Source organism: Rutilus rutilus (genome assembly GCF_951802725.1).
Source record: "Rutilus rutilus genome assembly, chromosome: 22".
NCBI classification, from domain to species: Eukaryota; Metazoa; Chordata; class Actinopteri; order Cypriniformes; family Leuciscidae; genus Rutilus; species Rutilus rutilus.
The window spans coordinates 25,539,735-25,563,065 of record NC_140227.1 but is presented as its reverse complement, the minus strand read 5'-3'; the positions used below and the strand labels follow the sequence as shown (position 1 = coordinate 25,563,065).

Below are 23,331 nucleotides of genomic sequence, written 5' to 3'. Positions count from 1 at the left end.
TATGTTCACCCTCTACAGCTCAAGATAGCCTATATGAGTTATGATGAGCATAAGCGCCCTTAAATGAACAGTTCGCTTAAAAAATGAAAACATGCTTGTGGTTTATTTAAACTTTAAACAACCATTTAGATTTGTTGTCACTGACGTCAAATCTGTCACGGCATGTCTGATAATGTGTGAATGTGAACAAGCACGAGCGAGATTGAGAAATCATTGCATGGAAGCAACTCAAATATTCTGCTAAACTTCAACTCAATCTTTTGTTCCATGAAAATCACAATATTAAAACAATATTATACCTTTATTGGTATAACTCTGTAAGACTTTATAAATTGTTTCTAAGCTGATCTGAAAACTTTAAGCTGCAATAAATGACTTTCTAATTTTTTATGTTAAAATTAAGCAGTAATTTTTATATTTTTTTGTTTTTTAAATCTTGATATCTTAAAAAAAAAAAAGAGAAAGAAATCTTGAACCATTAGATCTCAAAATGGGATCTAGAACAGTGGTTTCTCAGCAAACCACCAAAGGGGAAGAAGGATGAAATAAACTTATTTAAATTGATATATATATATGGCTACTAATGCTTAAAACTCAGATGCTCTCTTAGGATGTCCTTGATATTGTATGCTTATAGAGCATCATATCAACATTCAAGAACCAAAAACCTCAGATAATTGGGATTTCTATCATAGCACTGCCATCTACAGGCCCTTGTGAATACATGCAGCTGTGTAGCATCTGCGTTTTCCTCATTTGATCTCATCTGTTGTAACTAATTCACATTCTAATTACAATTCATGAGAGGAATATGACAATCTGGGCTTGACCCGTAGATGTTGGCTCAGTGTATTGATACTGATCAGAAATGACAGTAGCACTGTTCCAGAACCGCAAAGACAGAGAGGAATCTAAAAGAGTGCAACCAGATAGTGAAACGCAGAAGAAGTCCTACAGCATGAAACAGTGCTTATTTAAATATAACACACTCCTCTCTGAGATTCAGATTTATTTATAAACCACTCAAAGACACAGATAGAAAATATTCACATTACAGTATACACAATTACAAAAGAACGTCACCAAAGCATTTTAAATCCTTCACAGCTGATCATGGTGAAATCAAAACAAATCTAAATTATTCAAATATGGAGGCAATTTTTAAAGGCTATATAGGTTTTACAACATAAATAAATGAATAAATATGGCACTTAAGATGGCACTAATGTAGTGCATCAGAAAACATCCCTTTTTAAGGGTGATCTTTAAAGGGATAGTTCACCCAAAAATGAAAATTCTGTAGTTTCAAACTCATATGACAGACTTTCTTCTGTGGAACGCAAGTCATTTTAATTAAATGTTTTTTTAAGAATGCTCTGGTTGCTCGTTTTCATGCACTGAATGGGAACAAAGCTTTCAAGCATTTAAACCAGTAGACACAAAAGATTCATAAAAGTAGTTCATACGACTGATTGTATTAAAAAAAGATATTCTTTAGAAATTATTTTTTTGTGTTTCACAGAAGATAGATATTAATACGGGTTTGGAATGACATGAGTGCGTGAAAAAAAAAATCCTTTATGAGTGAACAATTCCTTTAAAGGAGAACTCCGGTCAATTTTAACATTGAGCTCATTTTTTTGTACATTTGGAGTGCTGTCAGTACAGAGAACAACGACAAAAATCGGTGTTGCCTACACCGAGTTATCCTCTTTTTAAAATTTGCACCCTGTTGACTTCAATGGGGCAAGTTTTAAACCTGCTTTTAGGATCTTAACATCCTTGATGTGTCATTACAAGTGCACAGGTGCACATTCATAAAAATGATGTTTATTTAGCCAGCGCACATCCCTGTATTTACATCCTGTTTTCGGTCGAAGTCCACAGTAGTCGATTGTTGAGTTCACGCGCGTGATCATAGGTACTAAACCTATGCGCGTGAACTCGACAATCGACTACTGTGGACTTCGACCGAAAACAGGATGTAAATACAGGTATGTGCGCTGGCTGAATAAACATCATTTTTATTCATATCTTTCACATCTACTGCAGTCAGATTCACCCGCGTTCACTCCGAAGGAATCACTCACATGACCTGTGCACTTGTAATGACACATCAAGGATGTTAAGAGCCTAAAAGCAGGTTTAAAACTTGCCCCATTGAAGTCAACAGGGTGCAAATTTTAAAACGAGGATAACACAGTGTAGGCAACACCGATTTTTGTCGTTGTTCTCTGAACTGACAGCACTCCAAATGTACAAAAAAATGAGCTCAATGTTAAAATTGACCGGAGTTCTCCTTTAACGTACAGAACAATCTCCTCATAATGGGCATTAAACAATCTCTCCAATTAACACATACACACACGCACGCACAGATCTTCACACAGACAAACATACACACACTCGCGCAATGGTACTGTAGACATGACGTCACATCCTGTTTCGGCTGTATGACATTTTCCAAGTTCTCCCGACAGCCTCCCGTTTAGTTTTTGTGCTGTTTAAACATCAGTTTTCCAGTCAACACCATCTCTGGTCTGGCTCTTTGTCTCGCTCAGCTTGTAAATGTTCATGCTGTGGCACTGAATGATGCCAGATGTCTGTTTTGAGCATTTTTTAGCATTGCATACGCATGGTGGACTCACATATCCAAGTCCCCATCATATGCCAGAGCCAGTGCTTTCTGCGGACTGCTGCTGGGACTGTCCTCTGGGTTCTTACTGAAACGCAAAACATGTTTAAATATGTATAAACTCACTAAACTACCTAAGAAACAATTTGCATCATGATTTATTGCAGTTTAAACTATCACCACCAGAGTGCAGAACAAACATGTTTCATCTATGATATTTAGCAATGAGGGAGTCATAAATGATTTGTGTTAAAATCATATGCCAGCGGTTTGTTTATGGGATAATGCTCATTCAGGCAGTCATTATCTTAAACTAAACTGACGGGAGGGTGATTAGGACCCCGACTGTTTTATTATGTGAGAAGAAAGACCATAGAGTGATATGAAGCACATTAAACTAGCACAGCCATGTACAAATCAGCCTCACCACAGTAGGAAGGACATCATGATGAGGAGGAGGATCACAACAAACCCAGCTGCCATCAGCCCATATACCCACAACTTGACGCGCCCATCTGTCAGTCAAAATAAACATTAACATTTACAAAGCATTCTGGTTGAGAAAACTGGATCTCGACCACCAGCTGTCAATCAAACAATTCATCCAATAGAGTGCTGCAGGGATGACGTATTTTTCTAGGCCAAAACCTGGAAACCAATTAGTATTTTAGCACTTCCGTTTAAAGTTATTGGTTAAATGCCTGAAATAGGATCTGTGGTTAACACAAGTAGAAGATATTCTTTATTCTATGACATAAAATACATAAGTAATATTTTTTAGTTTTTTTAAAAGTGTTGACTTGTCTTGAAAAAGTGCTAACAAGTGTGACATTAAACGGCAACACACCGAACAGGTAAACTCATCTACTCACTAATTTTCCTAAAGAGTTTATCGCCTACATTTAGCTTTTTACTTTTGCCAATTGTATTTAAGCTTCAAAATTCATAAAGGTGTGTTCATTTATAAAGAGATAATCATCAAGAACAAAATGCTTGAGAAGCAACCATTTTTTGTTGGTCACTGAGCTTATTTTCTGCAATAATTCAAAAGCCAATGGAAAAATCCTATTGGGTTTGTGTCGAGGTTACCGGGGTGATGCTAACTTCTGCCTACAAGAATACATCATCACTGAATCAAGCATAAGGTTGTTGTTAGTACCTGGTCCAAGAGGCTGTAGTGCCCAGTCCTTGATGAGGTTCTTGTTCCGAGTGTGCTCTGGTCTAAGACGTCCTGCGGTGGTTTTCACATCTGCCTTCTTATGGTCCAACCCTGGGGTTCTGGTACAGTAGTCAAGGAACCCATGAGAGGTCATGACCTCTGTGAAGCCCTTCTCACAGCCACAAACTCCATTCTGACAGAAAAAAAACATCAGAGTGAGTGGGCTGGATATTGAAGTGTGCTACGTTCTTATGGAGACGTACAGCTGTTAATTGCATGGTATTAGAGGGTGAGATGAAGTTGTGATATATGCTAATAAAGGGTTTTACATCTCATCATAACAGAGTGAAACACACTTAGTAAACTCAGCATCTGTCAAAGCTCATTTAAAAGAATATAATTCACTGCTGTAACGAAGATCCAAAGCTACCGTGAAACAGCAGCTGTGTTACCAATAGGGTGAATCTCTGTCCCTACCGTAATTCACCCAAAAAATTATTATATTAAATTGTTAACCATGTTATCCATAACCTTATGATTAAAATATAATGACAATAATAATAAAACATTGTTTTAATTTATTTTTATATTTTAAATATAAACAATTATTAAATTATCCATTGTATTTGTTAAATTAAAACAAACAGTAATAAAATATATACATTCTTATAGTTTTTAAACTTATAAATAATAATAATTATTATTATTATTCTTAATATACATATTAAAACCACCCCCAAATTTCCATTACTGTGATGAAAAAATATTCAAACTGTTATATTGTATATATATATATATATATATATATATATATATATATATATATATATATATATATATATATACTGTATATATTGAACTGTTTTTATAATTTAAGTTTTCAATTTGTAGTAATTTTCAGTTGTAATAATTTTGATAATTTGTTGTACTTTTGTCATTTTTATTAATTTTTTAAAATATCTTTATATAGCTTTAATTAATTTTGATTTCAGTGTTAACATTAAGTTTTTGATCTAATATTAATATTAATATTTTATTTTTAGCTTTAATTAACCAAAAAAATTTGTAATAGTTTTACTTTTAGTTAACAATAACAATGAGGAGATCATTTAAAATAAAATAAAAAATACTGTAACTATTTTGGTGCTTTTAGTTTTGGGATGAAATAGGACCTGGACATGTTCAGCAGCGGGATAATGAATCAGATCATGCGTGTTCACAGTGTTCTGTGTTACCTGTGTGCAGAAGGAGAAGGGTTTGTTGCAGGGAGGGTGACACTGTCGCACCACAGACGGCTGGTTCTGAGAGATGCAGCCTCCTAATGTAGAGGAACACTGATTACATTAAGCCAAAATGAAAATTAATGGTTGTGTTTTTCCCAAGTCCTTTCCAATACTAAAAAGGTTATGAAAAAAGACATGCATTTGCTTTCCTATAATACTATTTTGAGGATGAATGCATTGATAGTGCGCACCTGTGACGTTGACTCCGTCAGAGCGCTGGCACCACACCAGCCTACGGTTATGCCTCCACTCACCGGTCATCCATTCATAACTAAGACACGTTCCTCCTGGAAGAACAGACGAAAACACACCAGAGTGCTTTTCTGGTTCTGGTTCAGTGGCTGAACAACACTTCCTGTTTATCACTTCTCAGTCTCACAGCTATTTTCTCAAACAGTTAGAGAGGAAATAACATCTATGAAAAACAACAGTTTGGAATCTTTCCAAAGGATGTTTGTTCAAACCTAAAAGAGTCCAATTATTGGGTTCTTTTGAATGTGGCGGACTGATTATTCTTTACCAATATCAAAATGGTGAAAATAAGTAGCGCATGTTCATGACAAAAGCATTAAACTGCTTATGTTTTTGTTTTTTTTCTCCACTATGGCTTCCCACAAACCTTGGCATGGCCGTGTCTCATACATCTGGCTGGGACAGGAGTCCTGGTTCTCCGGGACTTGTGTGACCACGGCTCTAGAACGAGCCTGTCGACCCCACGTCTCGAAACTCCGCCCGTCCAAACACAGCAGCTGACATGAACTCCATGGTGACCACTTGGTGAGGTGACATTCTCCTGACGTACGAGAGAGAATTGCAGCCAATGAGTGGTTGCAAAGAGCTTCTAAATTACATTAAAAAATATATTCAAATAGAAAACCGTTATTTTAAATTGTAGAAATATTTCACAATATGGCTGTATTTTTAATCAAAGCCTTGAGCATAAGAGACTTCTTTCAACAACAACAACAACAACAAAAAAATCTTTATTCCAAACTTTTAAATGTGTGGTATTTGTGCTAGTATTTGTGTTAGAGATGCAAACCTGGACATGGGATTGTGCAGGGCTGCAATAACTCCATCTCACTGACTTTGCTCTGTGAATTTCCTACACACATCTTATCATCCACCGGAACGGGCTGAGGAGGACCTGAGAGAGAACCCCAGTGCACCACACAGGATATATCCCTCCGACTTACTCCCTCGCCACAGTCGGCCCCCTGCGAAGAGAGAGAAAGACTACAGACAGAGCAGATCTGAGCTGACAGCATCTGTCATGTTCATGATGCTATACTGGGCATGTTTAGATGTATTTTGTCTCTTCTGTGTGCTGCTGAAATACTTCAGGTCATTTATTTTTTCTAGAGTTCTGTAATTTAGAAAGTGTGGGTGGAAAGAAACCACTCTAGATTTAGCCATAATATAATTGGCTCATAACACCATGATGTGGCCTACGCATGGGCTTGTGTCCAACACGCGAAATGATTCACAGCCAGAGAGTGTTTCTGATCTGTTGGTGTTCTGATTGGATGAAAAAGCGTGTTGACTCTGACTCTCAAAGAGACACGTCTGATTGCTCAGGACACCTATTTCAGTCATTTTGTAGAGACATGGTATAAAAATGCACCTTTAATTGGTAGCCTTTATTCCACTAGAGAGAAACCATTGGACAAAGGATTTAAAAAACAATTATATATATATCTTTTTTTTCTTTCTTTTTTATACCTAAAAATGAATTTGATTTTTTTATTGTAATTATGTATTTTACACCCCCTAAAAATAATTGTACTTTATTTTTTACAGTAGCCTACTTTATTTTTTTTTATTTTTTTAAATGCATTTACATTTTTTGACAGCTAAAATTATATACTTTTTTAGACCTAAAATGACTTTTGATGTACACTACTGTTCAAGAGTTCAGGTTTGCTAAGTTTTGTAAAATGTTTTTTAAGAATGCCACACAAACGCTGCATTTATTTGATCAAAATTACAGTAAAAACAATAACATTTTGAGCATAATTACTCCATTCTTCAGTCGCATTCTAATATGCTGATTTAATGCTCAAGAAACAAATGAGACAGAACTCTGTCAGAGCTGTTTATAACGGCGTAGCGAGGATAATTTTATCTCATATGAGCTCAAGGGAAACCCTGTTATGATGTGCTCACTTTGACAGTTTGATGGAAAGCAGTAGCCTTAAGCTACGTGAACATCTTTGGTCTGTTCATTTGTGCTTGCAAAGGACAATGTCTCAGTGGCATCAGCAGCATCAGCAGTTGTTTGTTCGAGTTTAACTCAATCAGTACTACCTCAACCCTGCATGGTCTCCAGTCCCCCAGTCTCCAGCTGTAGCAGGGCCTAATGGGACAGGGGCAAGCCTGGGAGAGTTGAGATGGACAGGGACGACCTCCCTCACTGGCAGGCTGCAGAACAACCCTGGAACGTGTCATTTGACCTGGAAAATTCACACACATACACACACAGCAAGACACAAACACATGGGATCAGGACCTGAAGTCCAGTGTGAGCACTGTTTTCATGCTGAAATTGAATAAGCGCCCTGGGAAGAGTTTACTCATGGGACTGGCAGAGCTTTGGATGAAGATAAATGAGACTGATAATAGATTTTAATTAAGCCCCAAACAACAGCCGAGTTCAAGGAAGCATGACTGAACTCTCAAGGGTGTAAACATACAGGCATGTTCTATCTTTCCGAAGATTCTAGATTCATATTTACTGGCCAAGGCAAAAAAAAAAGCAGAAAAGCACCACTTATGTTTTAATAATAAAAAAAAAAATCCAATTATTATTATTATTATTATTATTGTTGTTGTTATTGTTGATTTTATTGGCTAGTTTTGAAAAGGAAAGCACCACTTATGTTTTCATAAATAATAATAATATAATAAATGTTATTATAATAATTATTATTATTGTTGTTGTTATTTTTTTTATTTTATTGGCCAGTGTTGAGAAGGAAAGCACTACTTTGTTTTCTTCAAAAAATTGTTTTATATTATTATAAAAAAACGAAATATAAAAAATCCAATAAACAAAGTTTAAAAAAATAAAAAGCTAAATATTTATAATTATTATCATTATTATTATATTAACAATATTATTATTATTATTATATAAATTGGAGATCGTACTTTGGCTTCCACAGGTGTGTGAACATTCTGACCAGGTGGACCACTCTGTAATCAGGCAATTAACAGGGCAGCCCACCTCACAGGGGGCAGAGAGCTTTCCACGTGAAGGACCCAACTAGAAAAGATAACAAACACATTCAAAACACTGGATTCCTATTGAGCATTTATTGTGAAAGAATTCCAGTGAGAAATGAACAGTCACCTCTTTGCACATGCTCAGTTCCACCAGCTTCCCATCGCTGCGGACACAGTTCAGGAGTCGAGTCTTAATCCCCCGGCCACACACTGCGTTTTCACTGAGCTGACAGCTACTCCAGTCTTCAACACACACACACACACACACACACACACAGACACGAACGCACGCACACACACTTCACTCCCTGCACTTCACAGAACAATTTTTTGACAATCTGTAAATTGTGATAGTGTGAACCAGTGGCGAGGCTACATTAGGGCCAGGATGGCACTGGTCCTCTCAGATTGATGGCTAACCCAACTAACCCAGTTTTTTGTTGGGAAAGAATAAAAATCCTGCATACATTACAATAATCACTCAAATAAACATAGGAACTAATTGCATGTGTAAAGAATAAAGTAAGAATGAATAAGATCCTGGTGGATGAGCGCTGATCTTCCAGTTGTGTGCTTCTATTCTATAGAGAATGGTAAATGCTAGTTCTGTCAATCAATCCAAGTGATCAATCCACAGCTTCTGCAGCATAACAGTCTCCGATCGGTCTTTACTCATCGTCCCTATCCACTACACCTGACATCCAAGCTCTGTTCGAAATCGCACACTGTCTGAATAGTTTCTATTTGCTGATCTTCCTAACGTTGTCAAATTACGTTAGAAAACACTGCATCATCGCGACACAATCAGATCTCAGATGTCCTATAGCTTTAGCAAAGCAGTATGGAATGCCAATGTATGAGAATTATCAGTCGTGTTATGTTGTGTATGGGCTCGTTTGAATTGAGAACACCTGCTCTAAATAAATATATGTTTCTACTATGGTTTACTTATGTTTGGTGAAGCTACAAACCAAAACGCGACCCAAAAGCCACATGTGTAAACTGTTAACATGTACTTGGTATTGGTCTCTACCTGAAACAATTATGCTTGATGTATTCTGTTAGTTGAGACCTTTTCAACGATATATGAGACTAACTGTTATGCATGATGCTCAGCAGATCACATTGTTACATTTTTATTTTCAATTTAGGCATATTTTATTCGGCTATCTTTTCAGGTGTCAAAATTTGCATCTATATTTTTATCTCATGTATTGTAAAATGATGTACTTCAGTTTGAGAGTAGGCACTGAGGTCCACCCTGTTTCACCAAGGTCCACTCACTTTAAAATGTCTGGCCTCGCCACTGGTGTGAACGTTTGTTACAGTACCTGAGTAAACGTAGGAGTATTTGAGACAGGTCATATTGACACAGGGTTGAGTCTGGTTTAGATCAGGGCAGGTGTGATCTCCTTCTGGCCACCTCAAAACAGTTCTACTCCTCCACCTCAAATCACCGGCATTACAATCCTTGAGGAATGCAGACATCAATCACACCAGTGTAAAATCGTGCATATCCTAATAGGGACTTTTCATTCATTGTGTTTACAGTAATGCATTTACAACGGAAGTCTATATTTTTATTTAAACTCACCCCAAAAACTTCTGGAACTCCAAAATGTAAGTAGTTTAATCTTAATTATAATTACTTTAGTTACTTATTTTAATCTTTTAATATTGTTGTGGTCATTGGCGTTGGAGTAAAAAAGGTTGTAACTGTTGTAAGTGGATTTTTCTCTATGTAAACAGTTGAGTATCAAGATAAAAACTACAGGCTTTAGGATATATTCAATATAACAGGTTAGTAAGCAATTCTACCCCATGTGTGTCATGTCAACAATCATAATGTTAAAGTCACGTGGCTATTCCTTCAAAACAATGTGCATTTTATTGTTTATTCAGGTGCGATAACTTGCACCCAGACGTCCATTAAAATGCATTACTGTAAATGCTTGTTTTTGCTAATGTAGGGACATGCCACAATCTTTTTCAGTGGTAATCAACAAGTGCTAAACATGCACATTCCAATCAATTCACCATTTGACATTTTTAGAAATTGTACTTATTAATGAACCTATTTTTATTATGGGAACTTTCAACCACCCATCATCCAACTGGAATATAAAGTAATAAATGTTCATTTTAATCATCCCATCATGACAAGCTTCCCTCCATCCTGACATTTTATTGAAATGACATTTTATTATCCATTCATCAGCCCCTCCATCTATTCATCCATCAGTCAAACTGACCACGGTACATTCGGTCCACTGGCTCCACTCTGATGTCACACAGTGGGCGGAGCACGGCAGTAGACAGGTCTCAGCTGTGATTGGCTGTTCCTCCTGGGCACACAGTGAGTCATCCACAACCTCATCCTGGTTTTCTCCTCCCCTTTTCAAGCAGCTTTCAGTCAGGGACAAACAAAAGTTATTTTTATAATTTAAATGAAACTATAAAGAGCCTAAAATTCAGACGTGCTCTAGGGGTTGTTGTGGCCTCTCTCAGTCAGGGTGAGAGCACAAATACAGAACAACCAGAAAACATTGTTCAGTTATAACATTAGCCATAGTATCCCCTCCTGACCTCACTTTAGTCTGAAGGGCAGAGTTACGACCTCACTTATCTTTTGTTATGACCTCATGAATCTGTTTGGCACTGTTGTGACCTCTTGTCGGTTTTGAACGCTGACTTATGAGACAATTTTGCTGTGTGACGCACACAGGATCTGTTTTATCATTGTCCAACAGAGGAAAAACACAATATATTCTGCTGTATTGTGGCAGAATGGGGACATTTTAAAAAGACATTCTCAGTATGAGACACAACTTCTTTTTAATGAAACTTTTAAAGAGATAATTTGCTCAAAAGACTAAAGGCCTCATTATGCTTCTGCGTCGAACTCACGTCGTAGGCTGTGTGTAGCGCGCGTACCCTTCGGCGTACCCTGACGTGCACCTCTCCAAAAATGTAACAACGCGCCAACTCTACGCGGACGCAAGCGCTGTGATTGGTCTGCTAGGACCGCTCCCTCGGGTTTCACATACTCCCTCTGCGCGCGTCAACGCGGACAACGACGCAGAAGTATAAATGAAAACCAACGCATTGCCTACAGCGTAGAGGCTCCGGCGTAGGTCCGACGCAGAAGTATAAATCAGCCTTAAGTGTGATAAACTCACTGGATTTTGCAGGTCCGGAAACCCTCTCCGCAGGAAGGCTGTGTCAATCCAGTGTTCGTGAGATTGTTTGGTGGCGTTATGATGCACATGGACCAGGACTCCACTTCCCACACATACTGACTGCAGTCAGAGTAACAGGGAAGTACCTCAGACACCTGATCACAGACAAGATAGCTATGATTTTAGTTATGGCAGCATGCACACAAGTGTGTGTTGTGCATCTCTGTGTATACAAAGTATGTACAAAAAAAAAAAGATAACATGCTAATATTTATCCAGGCAGGCACACACACACTTTTAAGGACAAAATATTACACACACACACACACACACACACACACACACACACACACACACACACACACACACACACACACAAATCTCTAGGGTACTCACCTGAGCCTTTGTAGATATTCATATCAGCAGAACATGACCAGCAGCAAAACCACAAGAAAGAAAGAGGAATGAATGGGGGAAAGGAAGAGGAAAGGAAAGGAAGAGGATATAAAAGGGGAAAGGAAAGATGAATAGGAAAGTGGAATGGGACGGGGAAAAAAGTAGAGCAAAGTAAAGGAAAATAAGTAAAGAAAGGAAATAAAAATAAAGGAAAACAAAGCCAATAAAAAATAAAGGGAAGGGGAAGGAAAAGGAATTGGAAAATGAAAAGAAACAAATGCATAAAGAAAAGGATATGAAAGAAAGGAAGAGGAAATTAATGGAGAGAGGAAAGGAAAAGAAAGATGAAAGAAAAGAGCAAGGAAGAAGAAAGGAAAAAAGGAAAGTACCAAAATAGGAAAGTAAAGCAAAGCAAAGGAAATGAAAAAGGAAAGAAAGGAAATAAAAAGAAAGGACATTTAAAAAATGGGGGAAAGAAAAGGAAAAGGGAAATGAAATAAATAAAATGAATGGGGAAGGAAACAGAAAAGGAAAGTAAATGAAAAGAAAAGGGAAAGAAAATGGAACAAATGCATAGTGAAAAGAATATGAAGAAAGAGGAAAGGAAAGGAAAGGGAAATTGGAAAAGAAATAAAATAGGAATAGGAAAGAGAAATTGAAAAAAGTGGAAAGTGAACGTAAAGCAAAGGAAAGAAAAAAAGAAAGGAAAGGGAAAGGAAAAGGAAATGAAAGGAATGGGAAAATGAAAAAAGTATTAATGCAGAAAGAAAAGGAAATGAAAGTAAGAGGAAGCGGAAAGGAAGGAGGAATAGGAAAACAGGAAATTGAAAAAGGGAAAGAAAAGGACAGAATTTCTATTAGTTTCTACTGGAAGATGTTTGCCCCCACCGTAGATTCTTTATTTAGTGATTCATTTATATGAGGGAAACTGAGCTGAAGGAAATGCTTGCTGACTCCAGTTCAGATCCATGAAACTTTAATGTTGCTTGACCTGCCCTGATGGAAAATAAAATAAAGAGAGTGAAATAAAAGGAAAACGTGCAAAAAGATGGGGGGATAAGAGGTTCAGTCCCTGGAGGTCTTGATCCTCTCCAGTCTTGTCTTATGTAGCTGAGAAACAGCTGAAAGTGGGCAGGCAGGGGAAGACCCCCAAAGCCAGATGAATAATATATTACACAGTAGGTTTACACACACACTGCCTTGTCCTCTGTGACTCTCGCTCACAGATGAAGAAACACTATTCATGAATATATGAACACATACAATTTAAGCATACACGTGTGTGCATGGTTACAGCATGTGCTTTTTCTAGGCTGTTTTAAATAGACTGAACATCTCAATTGTTAATCTAATGCTAAATGTCTCTGGATATTTAAAGTTATCAGAACAACTTTTGTCTTCTGTGGACTACAAGAACAATCTAAGTGTAAAATTAGTCTCACCTGATTTTTGTAATTGAGTTTTGGGCAGGGTCGACCTCCATTGAAAGGCTTCTCTCGTAGCCACTGAGAGCGAACTTTTACACCCCCACCACAGGAGGCGCTGCAGGCGGACCAATTCGACCACTCACTCAGCTTGCAGTCCGTAAAACAGGCCACATGACACACTTCTTCTTCATAACCTATAACAGCATGCATGGCACTTACTACTTAGAAATAAATTGATATATACATTGAGAAATACAATAAATATATATATATATTGAAGAGCACATCACCAGGGCTGCTACAGAGATTTGGATCCACCAGTTTTCCCAGGTGATCGAGACAGGCGAGAGCTCTGTAGCGCTTCCCGTGCCCACACTCGCTGTTCTTCCTCTGAGCTCGCCAGTCCTGGACTGTCTTTTGGCCTTGGTGGGAAACTCCTTGGATGAAAGGATGGCCAGCAATATTCTTTGCTGGTGAGAGCAAACAAGGAGACCAGGGACCCTGAGGCTTGGTGTGAAATTCAGAACAAGGACAAGCTTCTTTCTCCATGAGAGGAAACAACTCCTCCTGTTGGCATCGCCAGCGCTTCTTACTGCGACCTGAGAGTTTGGACGGAAGGGGAGCTTGGATGGTGTGTGTGCTTTCAGAAAACATTGTGATAATCAGAATGCAGTCAGTTTACCTATCAGAGATCGGGTACGAGTGCGCCAGCTTCCACAGCCTTGACATTGGGTGAATCTGCTCCAGGAGGTGAAGCTACATTCATCTCTACATGGCACACGACACTCCCTCACCGGGACGGGCATCACTCCAGCCCACCTCACGCAGTCTGTCATATCTGCAGGAGAATCATCTGCACCAACACACGACACCTCTGCAAACATGACAAAGAGGAAAAAGAGAAAGGCAAAGACATTTTTTTATTTTGTTCAAAAGTAGTATAAAATATGTTGGACACTATGTCAAACCAGCATTATTTTAGTGTCATTCAGATACCATTTAAGTTTTTATTAAAGACCCCCGGTAGTGAAAATCAAGTTTTTTATGTTGTTTATATGTGTATGTGGTGTTTTTAATATTCTTTAAGACAAGCCATGTGCAAATTCATCAGTTAAACACCATTGCTGAGAATTTTCTCCTTAAAACTGCAGTGAAAAAAGACGGTCATTCCCGTCAACGTGCGGGCGGGCTTTATATCATTAACTATGACCGCTCTGAAGCAGGGGAGTCTCAAGAGAAGCCAGGTTATTTCAGTATATTTTTCTGTTGATATGTAGTTGGTGAATTATGTATATGAAATTGATTACAATCTTATGATGAACCATATGCCTTTCTCCACTGACGATCTAAATTGCTCAAAGCGTTTATACGAATGCTGATTTTAAGAAGGCAGCTGTCTGACTCTGAGATGGCGAACGGGAACATCGTTTCTGTAACATTAGTAACACATTATTAGCTGTGTGATAACGTAGTCAAGCAAAATTCTAATCATATCAATAACCGTTATGTGCCCGACGTAGAGAGCAATACATAAAACGGATTACCATTCTGATGCATCTTCCACTTCTTCTGAATCAGTTTCTGGTTCAAACATATATGGCTGAATTAAACCGGTATTTCCACTTGCCATCGTGTATCGTTTACTACAGTAAAGTTGACAGAGTGGATCTCTGAGCTGAAGTGAGTGAGTGGAGGCGGGGACTAATATGCATATCCATATGTATAATAAATGGAGCGAGAGTGTAGAGTGACATTCAAGCTATTTTAAGGCATGAAAAAAATATTTTGACAGGAAAAAACATTTAAATATGTAATTTTGATGATCAAAGATCACAGTTTTAAGGGATACAATTATAGACTACAGGGGAACTTTAATGTTTTGAATTGAGTTTTTATTTTTATATTTTCCATTTTAATATTTGTTAAAGTTTCAGCAATTATGTTGTGTGCTTTTGTCATTTAAAACAAATATGTCTATGTAGTTTTATGTCTATTTTAAGTTTTTTATATTTATTTTTAACATTTATTTATAGCAACACAAATGTTATCTGTGTCAAACATAATGAAACATCCATTGAATGTGATAAAATGAAAATGTTATCATCATTTGCTCACTCTCTTTCTTTTTTCCATGAAACATGAGAAGATATTTTGAAAAATGTCTGTTTTTCGTCCTTGCAATGAAAGTCAACGGGGTCCAGTGTTGTTTTGTACGGACAGTGTACAGTCAAAAGTATTCTTCAAACTCGTATTTTTTCGTGCTCCATAGAAGAAAGAAGAGGTTTTGAATGACATGGCTGAGTAAAAAAAAAAAAAAAGACAAAACTTTCAATCCTGTAAAAGTGCCCAAACGCCCCTCGTTTTGGGGCCCGCTAAACACACACATTCTAAACACATGCTTATGTAAATTGTTCCACTGAATCGAATGCAACAAATCAATAAAGAACGATTTTACAAATGACTTGCATAGACTTGCACCTGCTCGTGTTTCCTGAAGCCCAGTGTGTGCATCTTGAGGAAATAATACATTTTCTTAGAAGTACCCTGTCTCACTTTCTAAAACTGACAGGCAGAATTTGGTCCTGTACACTGCAAACCGCACTCTGAAAGGAACCCGGCTGAGTCTTGATAGGCCAGCACTTGCCATTAAATTTACATGAAGCACCAGCAGGGCATTTTAAAACGGCTCGGAGACACAGATGTCAGATGTCACACCACGCTGTGTGTCCTCTCTGACATTTTGACAACTTTCTATAAGATGGGGATGTGAGGAAAATTGCCAGCAAGAAACCTTCAGGCAGCCCAGAAGTCCCTCTGAATAGCTAAGATTAGTTATCGTCCTACAGTAACCCCGGTTTTGCAGAACTTCCCTAATAAAACTTTAAATTATACAGAGATCCTAATCTGTCTCTTACCTCTTGTCTCGAGGCCAACACCGCATGCCTCTGCGGGCCCACCCACAGCCTGCCTCACCGAATCAGGTACCAGAACGCACTGATGCCAGCGGTGGGTCTGCCATCTGCCAGGAAACATCCGTGCACAGAAAACACGTCGCAGTGTCTGGCTAATATCCAGTTACATTTCATAAACATTTTGTATTTTGTTGGCACATTTAGTAGGGATACACATTACCACCTTTTAATTGAGTAACACCACATGTTGCACATGGTTTTATTATATTTGGGTAATTGTCTCAAAAAATGCTTTCAACTTGTTTTAAAAGGTAGATGGAAAACGTAACATTTATTAATTTTATATTAATTGTTTTTCCTAATTTTGTGAATGCTGAAATGTTTAAATCAGGAAAATTGTAGTTTACAGTTATAATAATAATAATAATAAAAAAAATCATATTTCGAGTTCATGGTACGTACTTTCAATGGTATTTATGTATACAAGTTGATATCAAGTTAAATATGACGGACGCGAAAAGCGAGAGATTTGTACTTCATGATCTATAAGTAGCTTTATAGTACGGTGCAGATAGAGATCTTTTATTCCGAAAGGACACATTATATTGATCAAAAGTGACAGTAAAGACATCATAATGTAAGCAAAATATTTCAAATAAACTGTGTTATTTTGAACTTACTGTTCATCAAAGAATCCTGGATAAACTGCATCACATTTTCCACAAAAACATTAAGAAGCACAACTGTTTTCAACATGAATGATAATAAGAAATGTTTCTTGAGCATCAAATCAGCATATTAGAATGACACTGAAGACTATATATATACTGTATATTCAAATAGAAAACAGTTATTTCAAATTGTATTATTATTTCACAGTATTACAGATTGTACTATTTGTTTGATCAATTAAATGCTGCCTTGGTGAGCATAAGAGACTTCTTTCAAAAACACCACACCAATGCCAACGTTAGTCAATGACTTTTGAAACATCATCACTAAACCGGTCAGCATTTGAGTAATTCAGTTCGTTTTAATTTCATTTTGTTTCTATAAATTTCAAATTAACTGGCTGCTAGCTAGCTTGTTGGCTTAGTGCGTCTAACTTTTCCCATTTAAATGATGAAACCATTTCTCTCTTTACCTGTAAGTTGGGCACAGAGGAGATGGATCACATTCTCTCTCCTCAAAAAGAGTGTCCGGGCACTCTTGACCTCCGTTAGCAGGTCTCTGGATAATAATCCTATGACGAGACTGGTTTGGGGCAGTAGCATTCACTAAAGAAGCAAAGATGATCACAGTATAGAAAAAAATACATAAAGGTCAAACATTTAGCTTGTCAAGTTGTGCCTAGTTAGGACATGTTGTTAGAGTTGGTGGAATATGTGCTTACCTGATAAACAGGAAGAGGGACAGGCACTCCATTCACTAAAAGGTGTGATGATGCAGTCAGTTTTGCAAGGTAACGGGCAAGAGCGTATCGTGTCAGGACGAGAGGATTCAGGACACCTGAAGTAGAGTCAAGACACGAGATAGAGGTTATCGTCAAAGAAGTCTACACAGATTTTAGGATTAACGTTTTTATGGATGGAATTTTATTACCGTTTTGGCAGTACGTGTCCGTTCCCAGCTCTCCTGCACGTGACTTGGCGCATCTGTACCCCTGTACCACAGGTGGTATCATTCTCCATCTGGGCTGTGCTGTTACCGTCACTCTCGTCTGTGATGGTGTTTGGCACACAGGGATGCCAAGGTGAAGTATCCCAGTAGTGCACTGTGCATGGGTGCGTGCTGCAGGCTCTCCACTGCTCCAGCTCAGGAGCCGGAGGACACGGCTTTCCATCTACAACCAAACTAAATAGCTCAGGATGCTTTTTTATTTTGACTCTTTGATGAATAGAAAGTTAAAAAGAACTGCATTTTTTTTTAAATAGGAATTTGGTATCAATGTAAAATCCGTTACTGTCACTTTCATTCAATTGATCCCATGACCAACACACACATGTTGGGCTTTAATGTTTTATGGGGACATTCCATAGGCACGGTGACATAATGGTTTTTATACTGTACAAACTGTATATTCTCCTTACACTAACCCTAGCCCTAAACCTACCCATCACAGAAAACGTTCTGCATTTTTACATTTTACAATAAGGACAAGGATTTTGGACATTGACATTTTAGTGGGTACATTTTGTCCCAATAACATATTAGGTGTACCACACACACACACACACACACACACACACACACACACACTTAAGGACAAAGGACCATGTGTTTTAGGGGTCAAATGCAGGGTATGTCCTTAACGAGTGTGTCATAAAATAATGTATAATTAATGAAAAAGAGCTGATTTATGGGGGCTAGCATAAAAGAAACATGCCTGAGAATGACAGGACAAAGACAAAACAACGTTTTGAAATGGGGATTAGAGATCTGTACTCAGAATAAATCTGTGTGAATAAGGCATTGTGAATAATTAAACTGAAAGAATCTCAAAAAGGACTTTAATAAAGCCCAGTATACGAGAGCTGCTGTACTAAGCTTTTCTGCAAGAATTCTAACAAATGTTACGTTTCCAACATGTCTAAAAAAGCATTTAAAAGCTAACGGCACACGGCTTAAGTTGCGTCCACACTAGCAGCAACACAAAGCGAAAAAGCAACACGATCCCAGTCATAGCAATAGAGAGCTGGTGATTTCTGATTTTTTTTTTTTTTTTTTTTTGTCCAGTGACGTGATAAAGTTGAGATATGTTTAACTTTACGCAAATGATGAGCGACTTTCGAGAGCGACAACCAATAGGAGTGTGATCAGTGGAGTGCGAAGTTGGAGGAGAATTTAATTTTAGCAGTCAGAAATGTTCCTATAATTTATGAAAACTGATTCGTGGTCTACAACATGAGGGACATCCGTGAATGTCAATCAAAAACATTACTAGGCAACCAGAAGTGGGAACGCCCACTAGCGTCACCGCGAGCCACTGGCGACATGCAGTGAGTCGCTTGTAGTGTGAACGCAGCTCGGTCCACACCATTGATCCTGTTATCAGATGGGTTTCTGTTGTAATTTTGTCTGACTCAATGGTGTGCAGAGTTAGTGTAAATGACCTCTGCCAACAAGGTGGGCAATTTGCTCTTAGTGTAAATAGACACTCCAAATGTTTAATCTGACTGAACTCACGCTTCCCAGGAAGAGCCAGAACAAGACGTGAACGACTTTGTTTCCCCTCTTGGTGTTTACTGGAGCAGGATTGGGAACAGGATGTCCAGGAACCCCAGTTTCCCAGCACACAGTCCCCAGGACAGGGCATCTCGCATAGCTGCCCGACTGGAGGAGGATCTCCTGGGCATTGGTAACTATCTACTGGCTCACCTATAATGCAAAGATGAAGGCGGAACGTTTGATTAAATGCATTTGATCAGAAATGTCCCTGTTTTTCTTTATTTATATCAACTACAGTGCTTATCTTTTCTCACTTTCCTTAAATAACACACATTCTTTCTCAATAAACAAGCATATTCAATTAACATCTTTTTCCAGTACAACACAAGAAAATATGTAATTAAATTCATTGCAACCAACAAAATTAGAACACTGAAATAATTATCATGGTTTGTTCTAAGCACAGGAATTTCTCGGTTTCCTCTTATCTCGCACCTAACAACCACTTTTCTTTAATTAAAGTAGAATAATATGCAAATAAGATGTTTAATAGCATCCTGATTGCTCTATTCTTTCCTCAAAGACCATGATTGGGCAACATTAAGGCACATTTTTAATTAACAAAATGCTTGAAAATCATTATCTGCTAATGAATGCTGAAGTAAAATATCAATGCTAAACTTCACTCAGTTCAGTTTGGAAAATACTCTAATTAAATTTTTTTTTTAAACAATACTCATTGCTACTTTTTTAAATCATTAACCTCACTAAATGTTGTTAGTTTTCTGCTTAAGGGTTATTAATATAATCTTAATAATTTTCTTGTTTTAATCATAATTATGACCATATTTAGTATGTTTAAAACGGGGGGAGGGGGGGTCACATGGGTCAATTTTTTGATATTGAGATTTATACATAATCTGTAAGCTGAAGAAATAAGCTTTCCATTGATGTATGGTTTGTTAGGATAGGTCAATATTTGGTCGAGATACAACTATTTGAACATCTGGAATCTGAGGGTGCAAAAAAATCGAAACATTGAGAAAATCCCCTTTAAAGTTGTTCATTTATGTTCGCGATTGTGCTTCATTAACTCACAAAAATAAACGTTTTATATATTTACGGTTGGAAATTTACTAAATATCTTCATGGAACATGATCTTTACTTAATATCCTAATGATTTTTGGCATAAAAGAAAAATCGATAATTTTGACCCATACAATGTATTTGTGATCCAGGGTCACATATACAAAAACAATCTTGCAGAAGATCTTTTTATTTGTGAAATTGGAATGAACAATAGACACATATACACAAGCACAGAATCAACTAGTAGAAGATGTTCTTTGTTTGTGATATAAAAGAACAAAGATTAAAGGTAAGCAATAAACCCAGACAGACTCTGCTCTGAGAATCAGATATTGAGGCACAACAGTTCATTTCTTCATTACATCTCAAATGCAGGAGGGGGCAACATTTCTTCAATTGATGTTAGGCCCTAAAAATAAATCTCTCTGAATCATATTCGTTGCCTAAGATATAAATGCACAAACGGAGCATTTTTAAAAAGAGCCCAGCTCTTAAAATTTATTTTTATGACCCCTGTAATCATCATCTTTTCTTTTGTGTTAAAAGAGTTTATTTCATTTTCTTTTCACGCTGGCAGGCACAAGATCCCCCCCTCCCCCCTGTTTGTACTGTTGGAAGAAGCAATTTCCCAGAGTGATTATCTACCTAGACCATTAAAAAGTGCATTATAGTATAGCATCAGAACTGCAGGACTGTTGATAGACAGCAGAATTCACGCTCCTTCATAAACATCAAATTTGCACTCAGATCACTAAAACTGGAGTGATAACTTCTGCAAATGAACCATTGAACCATGTCTGTCCAGAGCAAAAACTCGGCCAAATAGTGCATCATCATCATCATACATTAACAAATTCACAGAGAGAAGCACCGGGTATTTGACAACAGGCTTTTTGCTAGGGCCAATAAGCAATCCCCTAGAAACCATTTAAAATAGCATAGTAAACATATAACAATGTGCTAAAAACCATAGCAACACCCTGGTCCAAATTAAAAAGGTCCAAATATGAGGAAATCGGTAGCTAAAATATATTTATAATACAGTATATGTAAATATCTATATTAACAAGATATTTTTGGGCCATTTATTGTGTATTTGAAATGTTTTTTTATCATCTGAAACATTTTTTTTTTCCATATGGGATTGTATTTTATCATCATGACGGAATATGTAAAAATCTAGATTACGTTTTATAAACTCTTTGAACACCTGGGATGTAATGTAGTGTTGTTATGGGAACGTTAGATAAGGTGACTTTAACCAAGTGCAATGTGATTACAACTCAAATCTCCAGCAAGAATACATTATCACTTTAAGTCAACTGCACTTCAACTTTAATGGCTTTGGTATTTCAGCTTCACTTTGCATTTTGTAAAACATTCTAAGTGCATGCTGGGAAGATAACGCTGCCAGGTTTAATGCATACGTGTGTCGGATATATTATTCCAACTCCACTATTTCCAGTAATGCCTGACATTTGGCGAGCCACAAACGGACATGTTTCACACACAGTAAACCCCTTAAGACCGCTCATATACTTGCTGATGGACAACACATGCACTGGCACTTGACATGGATGAGTGACATTAAAATGAAAGACCTTAGAGGACTCCTAAGGCTTTTTGAAACTTGTGTCTCTGTGCATTTGTGTGTCAAAACTGCAGTGCAACACTGTGACAGATCTGTCTGTCTGTTCTGATCTTAAACTCATCTCAGTGAGAAGCACAGAAGACAGATAAGAAATATGCCACATAGCCGCTGGGAGGAGGGGAGAGATGAGAGGAGATTAAAAGACAGCTGATCATTTGCTTATGCGAGTAAAAATAACTAATCGCTGAAGTTTGAGGATGGGGATAACAGAAGGTTGAAAGTAATTAGAGGGATGAAGGTGAAGAAGGATGATAATTAAAGGGATAGTTCTGTAAAGCCATCATTTAATCACCTTCATGCATTTACTCAAGATGATTTTACACCATGGAAGGAGATCTTTTGCAGAACTGGCTGCTGGTTTCCATACAATGAAAATGAATACACTACTGTTCAAAAGTGTGTGGTCAGTAAGATTTTTCAATGTTTTTGGAAAAGTCTCTTATGCTCACCAAGGCTGCATTTATTTGTGATATTGGGAAATACTATCACAATTCAAATAAGCGTTTTCTATTTTAATATATTTTAAGATGTAATTATATGTGATGCAAAGGTGAATTTTCAGCATCATTACTCCAGTCTTCAGTGTCACATGATCCTTCAGAAATCAGTGTTAAAAATATTTTTGTGGAATCCAGGATAAAAAAAAAATGTCAGGATACTTTTATTAATTAGCAATTATTTGTTCTTCTATATTATAAATGTCTTTACTGTCACTTTTGATCAATTAAATGCACCTGTGCTAAGTAAAAGTAACAATATATATAAAAGTAGTGCACATGGAAGTGCATTTATGGGAGATGTCAGGCTCCAAAAATAAAAAAAGAAATGTCTTGTGTGCTATGTTTCTAGGTTTCTGAAGCCATACATAGCTTTGAGAACAGACAAAAATGTATTTTGCTCCTTCCTGAAAATCCTCTCATTTGCATTTGATTACATTCAAATCTTAAGACACATTGCACCAGAATAGACTCATCAGCGATAGACGTCATCAGTGATGTCATTTTTTATTTATTTGCCTAAAAAAATCTGCAAAAAAATGCTGCAGAACAAAACATTACAATAGATTACAAAAAAAAAAAAATCTGCAACACTTAATTCAATATTTGAATGAATTGAATTATAGGGCATGACTTGTACGGACTGCTTATGCTATGATTGTTTGTTTTTTCAGTTTCATTAAATGTGAAAGAAAAGATTCTACGGAAG

At 37.3% G+C, this 23,331-nt stretch overlaps 1 protein-coding gene across 1 annotated transcript in view; it reads right to left on the bottom strand.

The window, feature by feature from the left end:
- Nucleotides 1-1,951: 1,951 nt before the first annotated feature.
- The window catches only part of thsd7bb (thrombospondin, type I, domain containing 7Bb), a 57,425-nt gene continuing 36,045 nt past the window's right edge, over nucleotides 1,952-23,331 (bottom strand). Inside the window, exons 8-28 of the mRNA XM_084395614.1 lie at nucleotides 19,403-19,594; nucleotides 17,819-18,059; nucleotides 17,610-17,725; nucleotides 17,361-17,493; nucleotides 16,220-16,323; nucleotides 13,987-14,178; nucleotides 13,595-13,903; nucleotides 13,320-13,498; nucleotides 11,482-11,636; nucleotides 10,555-10,708; nucleotides 9,634-9,772; nucleotides 8,430-8,545; nucleotides 8,228-8,342; nucleotides 7,385-7,530; nucleotides 6,120-6,294; nucleotides 5,697-5,870; nucleotides 5,269-5,364; nucleotides 5,030-5,112; nucleotides 3,795-3,987; nucleotides 3,063-3,150; nucleotides 1,952-2,723 (exon numbers count right to left, since the gene is read on the bottom strand). Coding sequence (XP_084251740.1) covers nucleotides 2,645-2,723; nucleotides 3,063-3,150; nucleotides 3,795-3,987; nucleotides 5,030-5,112; nucleotides 5,269-5,364; nucleotides 5,697-5,870; nucleotides 6,120-6,294; nucleotides 7,385-7,530; nucleotides 8,228-8,342; nucleotides 8,430-8,545; nucleotides 9,634-9,772; nucleotides 10,555-10,708; nucleotides 11,482-11,636; nucleotides 13,320-13,498; nucleotides 13,595-13,903; nucleotides 13,987-14,178; nucleotides 16,220-16,323; nucleotides 17,361-17,493; nucleotides 17,610-17,725; nucleotides 17,819-18,059; nucleotides 19,403-19,594 — 3,179 coding nt within the window. The 3' untranslated portion in view covers nucleotides 1,952-2,644. The remainder of the gene's footprint in view (nucleotides 2,724-3,062; nucleotides 3,151-3,794; nucleotides 3,988-5,029; nucleotides 5,113-5,268; nucleotides 5,365-5,696; nucleotides 5,871-6,119; nucleotides 6,295-7,384; nucleotides 7,531-8,227; nucleotides 8,343-8,429; nucleotides 8,546-9,633; nucleotides 9,773-10,554; nucleotides 10,709-11,481; nucleotides 11,637-13,319; nucleotides 13,499-13,594; nucleotides 13,904-13,986; nucleotides 14,179-16,219; nucleotides 16,324-17,360; nucleotides 17,494-17,609; nucleotides 17,726-17,818; nucleotides 18,060-19,402; nucleotides 19,595-23,331) is intronic.